General features: G+C 44.8%; 1 protein-coding gene across 1 annotated transcript; it reads left to right on the top strand.

Moving 5' to 3' along the window:
- The first annotated feature begins 332 nt into the window (after window positions 1-332).
- Window positions 333-15,570, top strand: LOC121434726 (26S proteasome regulatory subunit 7). The gene is made up of 12 exons (XM_041633647.1): window positions 333-483; window positions 3,813-3,850; window positions 4,428-4,509; window positions 5,173-5,272; window positions 7,818-7,949; window positions 8,358-8,430; window positions 9,104-9,199; window positions 9,621-9,785; window positions 11,256-11,343; window positions 14,857-15,059; window positions 15,155-15,251; window positions 15,334-15,570. Exons 1-12 carry the CDS (start codon window positions 414-416, stop codon window positions 15,489-15,491), a joined length of 1,302 nt encoding a protein of 433 aa, XP_041489581.1. The 5' UTR covers window positions 333-413; the 3' UTR covers window positions 15,492-15,570.
- Window positions 15,571-16,516: the final 946 nt, after the last annotated feature.

Consider the following 16,516-nt stretch of genomic DNA (forward strand, 5'->3'; position numbering starts at 1 on the left):
CTCTGTAGATCAATCACCAATTAGCAGCATCTAAAATGCCAAGCATTTTGCAAACACTGTTATTTAGTGCCTTCCCAATCTTGTGAGGTAAAGGGGAAATTAAAACTTAGAGGTTTAACAAGCCACCCCTGACTGCGTGTATTACTTATTAATGACTGAATCAAATTTAAACTCATGAGCTGAACCGGGGTTGGTCCTGAAAGTTCGCGTTCCGGTACCAATAAGACCAATCTCGGGGAGGGACGGGGGACGTCTTAGCCTGCGCACACATAGGCGCTCCAGACCCGAGCGCAGTGTAAATAAGCGCTGGAGCGCCGTTCTACTTCCGGTGGGGAAGAGAGAGGAAAAGCACCGCCGGAAGCGCGAAGGTGCTGCGTAATCCCCCAGACGCTGAGGCTCTTGCGGCCCCCAAGATGCCTGACTACCTAGGTGCGGACCAGCGGAAAACCAAGGAGGATGAGAAGGACGACAAGCCCATCCGAGGTGAGCGCCCATGGGCTGGAGCTCCCAGCCGAGAGGGATCGACGCTCGCCCCGCAGAGGCGCGGGATTCCCGCCCCCATCGGACCCGAGTGGTGACAGGCCCGGGCCGCCGCTACCGCCCGCCTCCCGTTCTTCCTTGCTCACTCCAGGCTCTGAATTCTTCTTTTGATCACCGATTTTTTCTTTAAACGGTGTTTTAATTTTTTTAATCCAATAGTTTGCCAGGCGTTGACGCTCCATACCCAGCGTGGCCTTGCAGGCCTGCAAAAGGTGCTCAGCCTGGTGGGGTTCGAGTTCTTCCTCCCAGCCCCTCCTCCCCTCCCCTAGTGTGGCGGTTTGGGTGCTGCCACTGCGTGGTGGTAGTCCTGAAAGGCGACGGTTCAGAACTCGAGTCCGAAGAGGTCAAGTCTCACATCCTTGTCCCCAGATTCCAGCTCGTGCCGGTTCCAGTCATATTATGTTTTTTTTTCCTAGACATTTTAATACATATAGAAGCAAGACTCTGTGTGTGTGTGTGTGTGTATGCATACAGGTGTGTGTGGGTATCTATCATAATGTATCCTGCTATGTATCAGCATCTTGCATTTAGCGATTTCATGATAATAGCAAGTGTTTGTGTCTGAGCAAAATGTTCCATATAATGGCTGCACAGATCGATGGAGAATTCGGATGTTCCCATCTACCAATGATCGTGTCCTAAAACTTGGCACATGGAAGTTACAAACTAAGTTCTAGAAGCAGGGTTGCCAAAATTACTCCCCACAGAGACTAGACTTGTTGACATTTTTTTAATTCAGTGCATGAGATGTGGTCACCGTTTTTAGATATAGTTTCTTCTATTTTTTTCTAGTCTAATCTTTTTTTTTTTTTTTTTTTTTTTTGGTTTTTCGAGACAGGGTTTCAGGGTTTCTCTGTGGCTTTGGAGCCTGTCCTGGAACTAGCTCTCTAGACCAGGCTGGTCTCGAACTCACAGAGATCCGCCCACCTCTGCCTCCTGAGTGCTGGGATTAAAGGCGTGCGCCACCATCGCCCAGCTCTAGTCTAATCTTGATACTTTGTTTTTACTTCTTTACCCTAAAGACAACTATTTTTCAATGTTGTGTCTCAGTCTTCCCTTTCATAACAACCTCGGCCTCCCCTTTACCATTTAAGCCTCTTCCCCAGAGAAAGAGCCTTTAGTCCCAACACTCAGGAGGCAGAGGCAAGTAGATCTCTGAGTTCAAGGCCAGCCTGGTCTACAGAGCAAGTTCCAGGACAACCGGGACTATATAGGGAAACTCTGTCTCAAAAAACCAAAACCAAACAAAAAAGTTGAGACAGTATTTTTCGTTTTCAATCTTTAACCAGTTTTCTGTTTCATTGTCTCTTTTTTCATCCCTCCCTCTTTCTTCCCCCTTCCTTTCTTTTTTCATTCCCTTCTCCTTTCTTCCCTCCCCCACTTTCTTTTTCTTTTTTTTCTCCTTTTGTTGCCTAGCTGGCTGAAAGGATAAGCTTGGTAATAGAAGGAGCTAGATTAACTCTTGGCATTAGTTTTTACTGATTGGCTCCAGTGTAGTTTGGAAATAATGGTATTTGTGGGATGGAATAGCATATCCGTAGTACACAGTACATTTATATTTAATCTCTGTCTCTCATACAGTGACTCATTGGTCTGCTGTCTTGACTGTCCACTGCCTTACTAGGTGACCCTGGGCCTTACTGACCTTTTCTAGCTGATTGTCATTGTCCCTTTTGCTGTTTCTTTTTCCTTCACTGTGTCCTGCAATAGTTTCTCTGAAATTTCCTTTCTGGTGATTTCATCTGTTTGCATCTTGAGCTGTCTCTTCTCAGATGTAATTCTCAGCTAACCTTTCTTTTTCTTCTCCAGTTTATGAAGGTTTGCTGTGGGTGGTGGCCAGCAGGGTAGTATCAGTCCTTCTTGGCAGCCGCTTTTCTAATTTTGGTTGCTCAGCGCCTTGCTGCTTCCTCTTGGTCCATCTCCTCCTTCTTGATGAACTTGAGCTCCATTTGTTCTTGGAGACCTTGAGAAGCAGCATTGTAAAGGCACACACGTCCTGGACCATATTTTCAGAGAACTTGGTATGTTTAGTGAGGCAGTAGACACCTGTGGCCTTTGTTGAGATGGCAGCCAAGACTGGAAAGACAATTGATTGTTTTGACTTCATGTTGGTGCTGAAACTCTGTCTGATTTCTCTGCCTTCTGGGTTGCCACATTGGGATGTGCTGGTGTGTTAAGGATTCTTAGGGCTACCATTAGATTCTAAAGTTTATGGGACGTATTGTGGGACTTAGATGTTACAGTCATGACTGTGACTCTATTGTGGTAAAAGATACAAAGCAAAATCTGCAAAGACAAAAGGGACAGAGGACGTGATGTGACATCCAGGGGAACAGGAAGAAGAATTGCAGATTCTTTTGGTTGTCTCGACAACAAGATATGACAGCATGATTAAAACAATTGCCAGTCAGGGAAGACTGTTGGGATTTGGTGCCAGTGCCTAGTTTGTTCTTCCTGGGGGTTGGATAGATGGCAGGCTTTGCCTAGCACTTAACACGATTCCAGGCTCTCAGAAGGAAGTTGGTGTTCTGCATGGACTGTTATCTGTGCAAATACTCTGCACAGCGAACCACTGTATGTCAGAAGTGACGTTACCGGCTTGAGGCTGGAATTCAGGTCTGTCAGGCTGGTAGCTGAGCTCCTTAGGCTGTTCTATGCTGTCTCCTACAGCCGTGTCACCTGTGTGAGAGGCTCGGGGCAGGAGGGCTGCCTGTTCGTGCTCTTGAATGCCCACAGAGGCACGCGACTGTTGACTTGAGAATCATAATTAGATGTTAGTTACAATGCACACTGATCCACTAAAGAAGTGTAGACTATGTATCATTTATAGAGAGACTAATAATCAATTATGCCTGATAACCACTGATAACATTTGCTAATGACTAGTTAAGAGTCCTCTGGGTAACAGTCCTGTTTGTCCTGGAACTCGCTTTGTAGACCAGGTTAGTCTTAGACTTACTGAGATCCGCCTGCTTCTGCCTCCCAAGTGCTGGGATTAAAAGTGTCCACTACCACTGGCTGCCTTGTTGTATTTCTTTGTATGAATATAGCATGGTTATTTAACTAAGCGCCATAATGGGTGTGTTTTATATGTGCAGTACATAAAGTGTATAAAATAGTGATCGAGTGTGTAATACAGTGTAATTGATTCCTCATCCCCATTCTTACTGTTTTTGGAACTCAGACAGAACACTTGGATTTGAACAGGGAAGTTGACCAGCTGCCCTCTCCTGTTGAACCTCACGTCATGTATTATTTCTGTTTTGTTCTAGCTCTGGACGAGGGGGATATTGCCTTACTGAAAACTTACGTAAGTCTTCTTACATGACTACAAAAAGTAGATGTTTTGTGTTTAAACAAGAATTGTTTTTATTTTGTTTTTCTAAACTGATTAGAAGGGCATGTCAGAGAGTTCACACTAAGAGGAGGTTACTGCCCCAGTTCTGTCTAGGTGACCACAATGGGTTGGGTCTGCAGCATCTTAACTGCTCCTGATCTGTACACAGCCTCTGAGAGCGGGTGGTGGTGTGTTGAAGATGTTTGGAGTGGATTGTGCAAATGTAGTGTATTTAAAATATATGTGGCAAAATTAGATTTGAGTGGAAAATTTAAGTGCATAGACATATGCTACTTCAGCTGGGTATGGTGGCTCACACCTTTTGCCCAGCACTCAGCATTATCACAAGTGTGAGGCTAGCTTGGTTTTAGGTCACGTATGGGTCAGAAAGTGCAGAACTGCCGTAGGAAAATGTCTAGAAAGGTCCCCTCCTTTCACTGCCCAGCCCTAACACAGCAAGGCTAGTAGACTGTTGGCATAGAGAGTTGTGTCTGGGTTTCCTAAGTATTGATGTTCAGATGCTCTAACTAAACTGGTCTTTGCCACCCAGGGCCAGAGCACGTACTCCAGGCAGATCAAGCAGGTGGAGGATGACATTCAACAGCTTCTCAAAAAAATCAATGAGCTCACTGGTACGTATCCATCCTACCTCCTTTCTTTAAATGAATCATTGCTTGTGCTGTAAGATTTTAAATACAAATTTGAAGTAAAATCATAAGTTACAGAAATGTTAAATGACCTCCTTTAACACTCTCTTCTACTGTGTACTTTTACAGCTGTGTTTAATCCCATGCAGTTAGGTAGCATCCTTTACACAAGTAATATTTCTGCTGGTCAAAGCCTAGTTCAGTAAACTCTAATATATCAAAATCTTAAATTGAGTAAAAACATGATGTTATTCAGTATGGCTATTGCCTGGTTGTTGGCACTTGAAAATTTAAATAGTGAAGTAATACCAAAACAATAAAAAAAAAAGTCAAGTATACATTTTTGGGTTTGATTGCTTTAGGACAGTGGTTTGGGTAGAGTCTATAGGGTAATGATTCTGTCTGGGTAGAGGCTATAGGGTAATGATTCAGTCTGAAGGCATTCCGCAGTGCTTGGAGGCAACTTGATCCCCGTGATGTGCAGAAAGCAGGTATTGGTGGTATATGTCTAGAAGCCAGGATGCTGCTAAGCATCTTCTAGAATATAAGGACAGAACCTGGAAAAGGAGGTAGTCAACCTGGAATGCCAGTAGTGCCAGGGTAGAGAAAGTTAGTTTGGGGTGACGTACTATATCTTTCTCTTTGCAGGTATTAAAGAGTCCGACACTGGCCTGGCTCCACCAGCCCTCTGGGATCTGGCGGCAGATAAACAGACACTTCAGAGTGAGCAGCCGCTGCAGGTAGCCAGGTATGTCAGCGCTCAGTGGTGCTTATGGCCAAGCTCATTTAGAGTTTGGGGCTAATGTAGTGGTTTAAATCCATTTGTTTGTTATTTCATAAATAAAACTTTCTGCAGATATGTGGGTTAACATTGTGTGCCTTCAGTAATTACTAAGAATCCCCAGAAAGTACCGCGCACAGTGTGAAAACCCCAGTTCTCGTGCTGCAGTGATTCCTCTTACCCATTTACGTACAACCTCCTGTATGTCTGCATGCATAGAAATAAATGTGGAGTCCTTAAAATCTTTATTACATTTATGTATTGTGTGTGAGCACTCCCATGTGCACAGCATGGGTGAGGGGTCAGAAGACAACTTTTGTGAGTCCTTTCCTTTGCCATGTGGAGTCCAGGGAGCAAACTCAGATTTGATGGCAAGCCCATTTATGTGCTTAGCCATCTTACCACCTCCTTGAGGTTTCTATTAAGACATAACTGTAGTAGGAAGGAGGTTGCTTGTTCGTTCCCGGCTGCCCAGACCCGAAGTAATCACACAGAAACTATGTTATTTGCAATACTGTTTGGCCAGTATTAAGCATATTAGGTAGCTCTTATGTCAAGAATCAATCCATTTTCCATTATTTTATATTTTACCACAAGGTTCATGGCCTACCTGCAAGGTTCCAGCTAGCACCTTGCATCTTTCCCTTCTGGCAACTATGTGGTGTCTCTCTGACTCCGCCTTCTTTCTCCCAGCATTCAGTTTAGTTTTCCCCACCTAGCTCTATTCTGCCCTGCTGTAGTCCCAAAGCAGTTTCTTTGTTCATTAACCAATAAAAGCAACACATATACAGAAGGACCTCCCACATTGCATAACTACCTTCTTTGGAAATTTTGTTTGCTTTTACATAGGTATACCTCTTTACTTCCCTTTAATTTTTAAAGAAAATTTGTTCATTTTAAGTTGTAAGTTGTTGAAGGGCCTTATTCAGCCCTTCCGGAAGTTAACGTTTCTGTAGATATACTTCTTTCTTTTTTTAAAGATAGGATCTCACTCTGTAGTCTAGGTTGGTCTCAGACTTGCAGTGATCCTCCTGCCTCTGCCTCCCAAGTGTGGGATTACAGTGTGGGAAAACTTCAGCCTACTTTTTTTTTTAAATTTTTATTTATTTATTATGTATACAATATTCTGTCTATGTGTGCCTGCAGGCCAGAAGAGGGCACCAGACCTCATTACAGATGGTTGTGAGCCACCATGTGGTTGCTGGGAATTGAACTCAGGACCTTTGGAAGAGCAGGCAATGCTCTTAACCTCTGAGCCATCTCTCCAGCCCTTCAGCCTACTGTTTTTTTTTTTGTTTGTTTGTTTGTTTGTTTGTTTTTTTTTTTTTTGGTTTTTCGAGACAGGGTTTCTCTGTAGTTTTGGAGCCTGTCCTGGAACTAGCTCTTGTAGACCAGGCTGGTCTCGAACTCACAGAGATCCACCTGCCTCTGCCTCCCGAGTGCTGGGATTAAAGGCGTGTGCCACCACCGCCCGGCTTCAGTCTACTTTTTTTTTTTTAATATTTTATTTATTTATTATGTTTACAATATTCTGTCTGTGTGTATGTCTGCAGGCCAGAAGAGGGCACCAGATCTCATTACAGATGGTTGTGAGCCACCATGTGGTTGCTGGGAATTGAACTCAGGACCTTTGGAAGAGCAGGCAATGCTCTTAACCTCTGAGCCATCTCTCCAGCCCCCTTCAGCCTACTTTTTAAATCGTGACGTAGCCAGACGTGGTGGTAGCACATGGTGACCCACACCTATAGTCCTGGCACCAGGAGGCCACGTCAGGGTGGACTGCACGTTTGCTGTCCCCCTCCGCTGCATGTTAGACCAAATACCAACATCTACCCCTGTCTGGAGCAGCATGTTGTCAGCTTCTCCCTTAGAAGACCTGTGCTGGCAACAGAAAACGGCCCTGTTACATACGCTGCACACACAAATGCTCCCACCCACAGCCCTATGCACACTCGGGGGCTCTTCTGTATTCTCTGTGTTTGTTGCTGCGGCTTATGCGATAGCTACTTAGTATGAATTATATATTCTGTTTCTGTCTTATTAGATACTTTGACACACATGGTATTATATATTAACTTTTACCAGAGCTCTCAGAGCGTGAATCCTTTCAAATTAAAAATAACAAAAATGGATTTAAAATGTGAGCCCAAGAAAAAATGAAAACATAAATTACTGAATTTGATATAAGACACATGGCCATATTCTTAATAAAGAAGATAGTCACCCAAGATGAAAAGTGTTCCTGATAATAAAGGGACGTGAAAAGCAAAGTCAAGCTTGGAACCCACTAAGGAAACTTTTGGGTTTAGTCTTCCTGGGGAAGGGTATCATCTGAAGTTCTATGGCTCAGCTAAGGTTGAGTGTCCCGTTAGGGCTGAGCCCAGAAGGATCTTGAGCAGTGGTGCAGTTTCTGCAGCTGTGGTCTACACTTGCTGTGCGCTACACCGCGTGCCCTGGGCTCACTGTTAGTGGTTTGGATTTCTTCCTCTCATGAAGCCTTTTGCTGTGTTAGGTGTACGAAGATAATCAATGCTGATTCAGAGGACCCCAAATACATTATCAATGTGAAGCAGTTTGCCAAGTTTGTGGTGGATCTCAGTGATCAGGTGGCGCCTACTGACATTGAAGAAGGGATGAGAGTTGGGTAAGTTCTCACTGTGGCTTTGTTGTGAGTGAGTGCAGAATGCTGTGGAGTGTGAAGGGGGATTGATTAGCACACCTCATGATCCTCTCTTCTCTGCGAGCTCCCTGACTTCACACCAGCGTAGCCTTCCTGTTTCCACGTTGCTTCTTATGCATGACTTTATGTGTTCTAATTGAAAACCTGTAGCTAAGGTAGAGGCAGTAGTGCATGCTTCAGAACAGTAAATGAGGATCAACTAGAACACATAATAACTTAGTCTTCATAACTGTTTTCTCTTCTTAACTTCTGGGATTATATCTCTTTTGCTTACCTGTCATGTGGTTTTCAAGATAAGTACTAGCCAGAACAAGTCCTCTGAAAACTTAAAGAGCATCTGTTTTGTTTTTGTTTTTATTTTTATTTCCTTAGTGTGGACAGAAATAAATACCAAATTCACATTCCACTACCTCCTAAGATTGACCCAACAGTTACCATGATGCAGGTAAGAAACTTGGGGAAAGTGACTCACATTCTTTAATATAATTGCGAGCCAGGCATAGTGACTCATATTCGTAACCCGTCATTTGGGACGCTTAGACAGAAGGATTGCCGTGAATTAAAGCCTTTGAAGCTAGCCGGGGCTATAAGGCAGAAGCTTATCTCATAAAATAAACAAAACCCCAAACAAAACAACAGCAACTGCATCTGTTCCAAAATAGTTTGCAGCTTTTAAGCAACTAATGCGCCAAAAAGTTACCAGAGATTAAAAAATATTTGGAAATCTTTACAGTATTTGTCATTTGCTATGTCTCAACAGACAGTTCTGGGGGGGCTGGAGAGATGGCTTAGTGGTTAAGAGCATTGCGTGCTCTTCCAAAGGACCCGAGTTCAATTCCCAGCAACTACATAGTGGCTCACAACCATCTGTAATGAGATCTGGTGCCCTCTTCTAACCTGCAGGCATATATGCAAACAGAATATTGTATCCATAATAAATAAATAAATATTAAAAAAAAAAAACAGACAGTTCTGGGACACTGGGATCAGTCACTGTCCTAGCCTAGAACAGCTCTAACTGCCTTTCTGTGCGCATGCTTGTTACACCTGGTTCCTGTGGTATGAGGTCTCCTGTGGAGGACCGGGTCTGCTCTGATGGGCTGTGTCCTCTTCTTCAGGTGGAGGAGAAGCCTGACGTCACATACAGTGATGTTGGTGGCTGTAAGGAGCAGATTGAGAAGCTGCGAGAAGTGGTTGAAACCCCTCTGCTCCACGTAAGTTCACGTAAACTCCTGCGTGCGAAGACATAGTGAGCTGCTGGGCAGTGAGCACCAACGTTGCTTGTGTAGTAATAGCTTTTCGAGTGTTTCATTAATGAAACTTTTGATAGGGTCGAGGTGTGGAAAATAGTTAAATTTCAGGAGAGAGCAAACAGGAATTGAGTGGCCAGCGTATTTAAAAGACAGATCTGCTATTTAGATTGATAAAGGAAATTAGGGGGTAGCCTGTTATGTTATAGATAATTACTGTTATTGTAGAAGAAACATGTAGATCTTGGAGGATAATGGAACACACAGTATCAGATAATGGAATTTTGAAGCACTGTAATTTTTTAAAGTGAAAATACTATTTTTGTGTCATTTTATATTTTTATTATGAGAAGAGGTAAGTGTAAAATTTGTGTCTCTGTCACAGCCAGAGAGATTTGTTAACCTTGGGATTGAGCCTCCAAAAGGTGTGCTGCTGTTTGGTCCCCCGGGCACGGGCAAGACGCTCTGTGCTAGGGCCGTCGCCAACAGGACCGACGCCTGCTTCATTCGAGTTATCGGGTCTGAGCTCGTGCAGAAATATGTCGGGGAGGTAAGTGAACTTGTCAAAATTAAAGCATTCATTGTTCTGTGGAAGATTTGTGACATATGCATAAGATTAAAAAATAATTCCAAATAAGCTGTCATTTGAAATTCTGATCAACATGTTTCCTCCCAGAAGAACAGCATTTAGTGCGGTTTGGGTGTGTGAGGTAAAATCCCCAGGGGTGCTGGGGAAATGAAATGTTCTCTCAGGGACAGTAGCAAAAGGTTTAGTGAGAAATAGAAAACATGGATTTTCTGTGTGTGGGCATGGGTGTCTGCACACACACAATAGAGAACATGGATTGTCTGTGTGTGGGCATGGGTGTCTACACACACACAATAGAGAACATGGATTGTCTGTGTGGGCATGGGTGTCTACACACACACAATAGAGAACATGGATTGTCTGTGTGTGGGCATGGGTATCTACACACACACAATAGAGAACATGGATTGTCTGTGTGTGTGGGCATGGGTGTCTGCACACAATAGAGAACATGGATTGTCTGTGTGTGTGGGCATGGGTGTCTGCACACAATAGAGAACATGGATTGTCTGTGTGTGGGGGCATGGGTGTCTACACACACACAATAGAGAACATGGATTGTCTGTGGGCATGGGTGTCTGCACATAATAGAGAACATGGATTGTCTGTGTGTGGGGGCATGGGTGTCTACACACACACAATAGAGAACATGGATTGTCTGTGGGCATGGGTGTCTGCACACAATAGAGAACATGGATTGTCTGTGTGTGGGGGCATGGGTGTCTACACACACACAAGCACAAAAGTGTTAGCTAAGAACATACATTTAGGTTAAAGGCTAGGGTTGCATATATGATATCTAAAACATTCTGTTTAGTATACTTAAGAATTGCCAAAAGGACTACATGACTTAGTATTTTAATTTTAATGTTTAGATCAAAGCTTAATCAGATTCAGTGATCAATAATACCAGTACTTTGATTTCCTCAAGTTTTGCTTATCGTACTTCACTTAAGAATGCTAACATGCAAAATAAAAAAAAGCATTAATGATGAGATGTGCTCACGTGTCATCGTAACCTTAGTGCTGTTGAATAGCTGGAGGGTCAGGAAGACTGTGAGACACTGTGTTGAGGCCAGCAAGGTTTGTTTGATAGTGTAGCTAGCAGGCTTTAGTCTTCTTGTTTTATTTTATTTATTTATTTATTTTTGAGATAGAGTTTCTTTGTGTACCCCTGGCATCCTGGAATTCTGTAGACTAGGCTGGCCTCAAACTCAGAAATCTGCCTGCCTCTGACTCCCAGGTGCTGGGATTAAAGGCGTGCGCCACCACCGCGTGGCTCAAGCATCAATCTTTAAAAAAAAAAGCTTAGGTGATAATGGTTGAGAATGCTGTTAGAAAAAGTGTTTAAAACTGTGCAGTATAGTTTATTTATTGTACTTGAAAAGATTTTAAAGTCAACTCTAGTAATGAATCAAATTTTCTCACTAGGGGGCCCGGATGGTTCGTGAGCTTTTTGAAATGGCCAGAACGAAAAAAGCCTGCCTTATTTTCTTTGATGAAATTGATGCCATTGGAGGTATGGATGACTTTTATAGATTTAGTTGTCTTTACTGTGTGTGTGTGTGTGTGCGCGCGCGTGCGCGTGTGTGTGCGCGTGCGTGCGTGTGCACGCACACACACACATGTGCAGGGCTGTCATGTCTTAGTCGGTTTCTGTTGCTGTGCAGACTCCATGACCACAGCAAGTCTTATAAAGAGAACTCTTCATTGGGGCTGGCTTACAGTTCAGAGCTTTCGTCCATTATTGTCATGGTGGGAAGCATGGCATCACACAGGTAGACACCGTGCTGGAGGAGGAGCTGAGAGTTCTACATCTGGATTGACAGGCAGCAGAAAGAGAGAGACACTGGCCAGGCTTGAGCATCCAAGATTTCAAAGCCTGTTCCTAGTGGCATGCTTCCTCCAACAACGCCACACTCACTCCAGCAGGGCCATAATTCCCCATAGTGGCATTCCTATGAGCCTATGGGGTCATTCTCTTTCAGCCACCACATACAGTACGCGTGTGGTTAAAGGACGTCCTATGGGGGCCGGTTCCCTCCTCCTACCGTGTGGGTCCCAGCCCCCCCCCCCCCCAGCCGTCTGACCGTCCCCGGTTGATATTTTAAAGAATTGGTGTAGGATTGAGTTCCGTAAAAGCTTCAAGTGATACATAGTAGAGTTCTGATGTTATTCTACAAGACTTTAACTCCAGGTCACAGGTTTAAGCAACAGAATGACTATGAAAACCGTGAGCTGTCCTGAGGTGTTGGCTGTGACAGAATACTAACCCTTAGTAGCTGCAGGTTCGTCTGCCACTGTCTGCAGTAACGTCTCTGGTGTTGGATAGCTAAGTTGGGCCCTCAGTATAGCCGTTGTGACTAATGCTGCAATGAGCACTGATGTGCAGCTGTGTCTGTGATGTCTGCCGTCCTCTGCGTAATACCCAGGAGTGTGTGCCTGTGACTGTGTGTATGCCATAGCACACGTGGAGGTCCGAGTGCAGCTCTCCAGGATCTGTTTGCTCTTTTTCTGTGTGGGTTCTGGGTATCACACAGGTCACCTTTACCCACTGAGCCTCTTGCTGGCCCGTTGTTTGTTTTCCTAATGAATTCATTGTGCCTGGGATAAGGTAGATCTCACTCAGTGTAGGGGTTTTTCCTGTAGCTTCTTAGATGTACTTGTTCTTTTTACTTCAGAAGCTTTCAGTATCTTCCGTGGAACTAAGTGGTCATAATCTTTAAGACTGCTTTCATCATGGAAGGTTCCCTTGTAGTTTCTGATCATCATCAGGAGTGCCTTTCAGTTGTTATTGAGGTCAAGCTGTTTTAACAGATAAGCAGAAATGGCTGCTCTCTGCCCCAGAGACTCTTCAGACCAGGGCAAGCTATGTATTGGCGATAGAAGATGAAAAAAATGCAAAAGAAGAGAGTGACTGGGTAAGAAATATATAGGCGAGAAAAGAGTCAAGCCGACTTAGTTGACATTGGGGACCGACAAGGGAGGAACGCATGGAGAGGACATAGAGGAGCTGGAGACTGCAGACACAGTCGTGCTCACCGTTCAGGTCTGTGTCTCTGTGCCTGCCGTAACCGTGGGAGCTCCTCTGTGATGGCCGTTCTAGGCTTCTCTTTTTAGATATTAGGTTACAGATGCTGTTCCAGTCTTTAGGTAGTGCTTCAGCAGATGGAGTCTCAGATGCCCAGAACATCTGTGCATTCCTTCAGGGATCCTCAGTACAAATGCCAGCGCCATCCTGTGCCATCCCCAGTGCTCCGGGTGCTGCCTAGACTGTGTACATTCCCCCGTATGTAGGTGTTCAGACACAGATCTGACTCAAAGGTTACTGTCGACAGGCTAGCAGTATTTCTTTGGCCAGGTGCCAGCATATGGTCAACACTTGCTGAGTTTCTCACAAGGGAAACTCATAGGGTTGCTGAGCTGCCAAGCCACCAGCATAGCAGAAGTCTTTTCCAAGTGGTGTCTTGTTTTGTCAGTTGTCTGTGCCGAACACCCAGTGCAGAAGAAGCTGCCCTGGGTTTGGCCTTTTCTGCTCACTTAGAATGTCTGACAGTGTGTGGGTGTGTGCATGAGTGCAGTACCAGAGGAGGGCATCACACTGCCCGGGAGCAGGCTACAGGCCGTCGTGACTGAGACATGGGTGCCAGGAAGCTGACTCAGAGGGCTTCTGCAAGAGAAGGGTGTGCTCTTAACCCCGAGTCATCTTTCTAGCCACTTTCATTTATTCAGAAAATGTGTTCCATGCGTGTGTGTGTCAGAGAGAGAGAGAGAGAGAGAGAGAGAGAGAGAGAGAATGCCTGCAGAGGTCAGAAAAGTTTGTCACATGCTTTGGAGCTGGAGTTGAGGCAGTTGTGAGCAGTCTGTAAGATTTGGGGACTGGATCTGGGGTCCTCTGTAAGAACAGCAAGTGTTCTTTCTTAACTGCTGAGCCATCTCTACATTCTCCTAGTACTCTTTGAATAACTGATCTCCAACCATCCCCAAATTATTATTACCTGGAGAGTCCAGCCGAGGTAATAACAGCTGACATCTTGAAAGTCTTCCTGAAGGGGACCCCCGCCCAGTGGGAGCTTCTTTCTGGACCCTGGATTAGGCACAAACCATACCCAAGCACCATTTTTCACAGCAGGGAAAACAAAAGTAGCTGCTTTCTGACTCACACAGAAAAGCAGCAGCAAATGACCTTGCAGGTGCAATTTTGAGAGCAGAAGGGGAGGTCTGTGTTAGCATGGACTGGGATGCAGTGGTGGAGGAGATCGAGAAGAAAGAGACAGGGAAAGCAGGGACAAAGGACCACCTCTGGATAGAGGAGAAGAATGAGGCCCATAGGCAAACAGCGGTGTATCAAGGTAACAGAGGAAACCCTGCGTTAGGATGAGGTGTGCGGGGCTTCTGACTGCCGGACTTCAGTATTTGGAAACTTGGTGGTCAGCCTTGGGAGAAGGAGGTGGCCAAATGGGGCAGTAGACCTTGATGGCTAACTCTAGGGATGTAATCTAGGGGTTCTTAGCAAGGCTGAAGGGATGGAAGGGCCAGGCCTGCCAGGGCAGTCCCTTTGCTCCCTACACAAGAGTCCTTGATTAATTTGAAAACAAAATGTCCTTAAGGAGTAACTTCAAAGATCTCTAAAGAAAGCTGTTAAGTAAAGCTGTGGTAAATTCTTTCTAAAACAGAGATTTGCCTAGGTTCAGTCCAGGCAAAATCCAGCACTGAGAAGGGGAAATGGGTGCAAGATCTCACCCCTAACCAAGAAGCTGTTTGCAGCTGTCTGCTGGGAAGGAAAGATGAGTATTCTCCAGTAGATTATTTCTGGATACCGACCACACTGCAGGGCAGGCCCGGCCTTAAGTAGTTGGCCAGCACAAAACTGACTCGGTGTTTTTTGTGTGGTTTTTGTTTCATTTTGTGTTGTTTTGGTATATTTTGCTCTTTAGTTTTATGACTTGAGAGTAGGTGTGCATTAGCTGCAGGGGAGGCTGTGCGACAAGGCCTGTGTCTTTAGTCCTAAGTGGAGCTGCTGTCTTCCCAGGGGCTCGGTTTGATGATGGCGCTGGGGGAGACAATGAGGTGCAGAGAACAATGTTGGAGCTGATCAACCAGCTGGATGGTTTTGATCCTCGAGGCAACATCAAAGTCCTGATGGCTACCAACAGGCCTGATACTTTGGATCCAGCGCTGATGAGGCCGGGGAGATTGGACAGAAAAATTGAGTTTAGCTTACCTGATTTAGAGGTAAAAAAAAAATCATTTTAGAAAAAATGTTCTTGAAATTTTGTCTTTTTGATACCTATTTTCACTTTAATATATGTGAATTCCTTCATTTTTAGGGTCGGACTCACATCTTTAAGATTCACGCTCGCTCAATGAGTGTTGAACGAGACATTAGGTTTGAGCTGCTGGCCCGACTGTGCCCGAACAGCACTGGTAAGTGCTGGTCTAGTCCGTTAGCCAGCCAGTCTTTTGGACCACTGTCATTAAACCTCTTTGTTTTCTCTGTGTTGTACAGGAGCAGAGATTAGGAGCGTGTGTACAGAAGCTGGTATGTTTGCAATCCGAGCACGGAGAAAAATTGCCACAGAGAAGGACTTCTTGGAAGCTGTAAATAAGGTCATCAAGTCCTACGCCAAGTTCAGCGCCACTCCCCGCTACATGACATACAACTGAGCCTCACAGGCTTGAGAGCTTCCTGGGCTTGGGTAACGTGTTGCCACCTCACAAAAATAAAATATTTCAAAATTCCTAAGTTCCCTGTCATGCTGTATTAGAGCAGTGTTTCAGGGCCCTGTGACAGTTGGTCCCTGTCATCTGAAGGGCTGACGCGCCAGCGCCCCCTAGCCCGCCAGGCTCGTGCTGGCCAGTGCTGTGCGTGGATCGCTCCATTGTCTCTGTCATCGTAGGCTTCATCAGCACAGGAAGTCCGGTGTGGCGAGCTCTTCAACTCTTCAGCCGTCATTGAAATGAGCATTTCACCCTTAGGGGGGTTTTGTGTAGTAAGGTTTTGGCCAAACTGATTTTGTTTTGTTCTGTTGGTGGGTACTGAGTGCTGGGTTTTGAATGCCAGGCAAACACTCTACCAATGACCTACATACCCCCAGCTAGCACCAAACGCTTTTTAAAATGAAAGAAGCATTTAATGGGTTTTCACTACATCTGACCAGTTTGCAGTCAGTGAGGAGACGGTGGTTTAGTGAGCAGTGAGATGGTCGCAATGAAGAAGGTAAAGGCTGAGGATTAGGAGTACAACTGGGGTCAGTTTATAGAGAAAATACCTTTTCAGTGGTTGAGAGTTGGTAAAACTCTGATTAAAATTAACTCTGTGGTGAGTTATTTCTATTCATTTATGTGGTTTATTTATTTATTTTGAGACAGGGTAACTATGAACTCTGGCTGTCTTGGAACTCACTGTGTAGATGAGGCTGGTCCTGAACTGAGCTCTGCCTCCCTCACTGTCTGCCTCCTGACAGCTGAGATTAAAGGTCAGGCCCAACTCTCAGTTATTTTTTTTAAACAAAGGTATGTTTGAATCCTCAACAGGCCTCTTCAAAGTGATTTCTTGTATAGTACCAGCAAGTCATTTTTAGGTGTGCGGAGGCCAGAAGTCGGCCCCCGGAGTATGCCCTGTTTCTTTGACTTTGTCAGCAGGACATAGTTCTAAATGGAGTCTATGGATCATATTGGGGTCCTCATGC

The sequence above is a fragment of the Microtus oregoni genome, unplaced genomic scaffold, assembly GCF_018167655.1.
Source record: "Microtus oregoni isolate MIOR12 unplaced genomic scaffold, Mior012 000044F_ref0000062, whole genome shotgun sequence".
Taxonomy (NCBI): Eukaryota; Metazoa; Chordata; class Mammalia; order Rodentia; family Cricetidae; genus Microtus; species Microtus oregoni.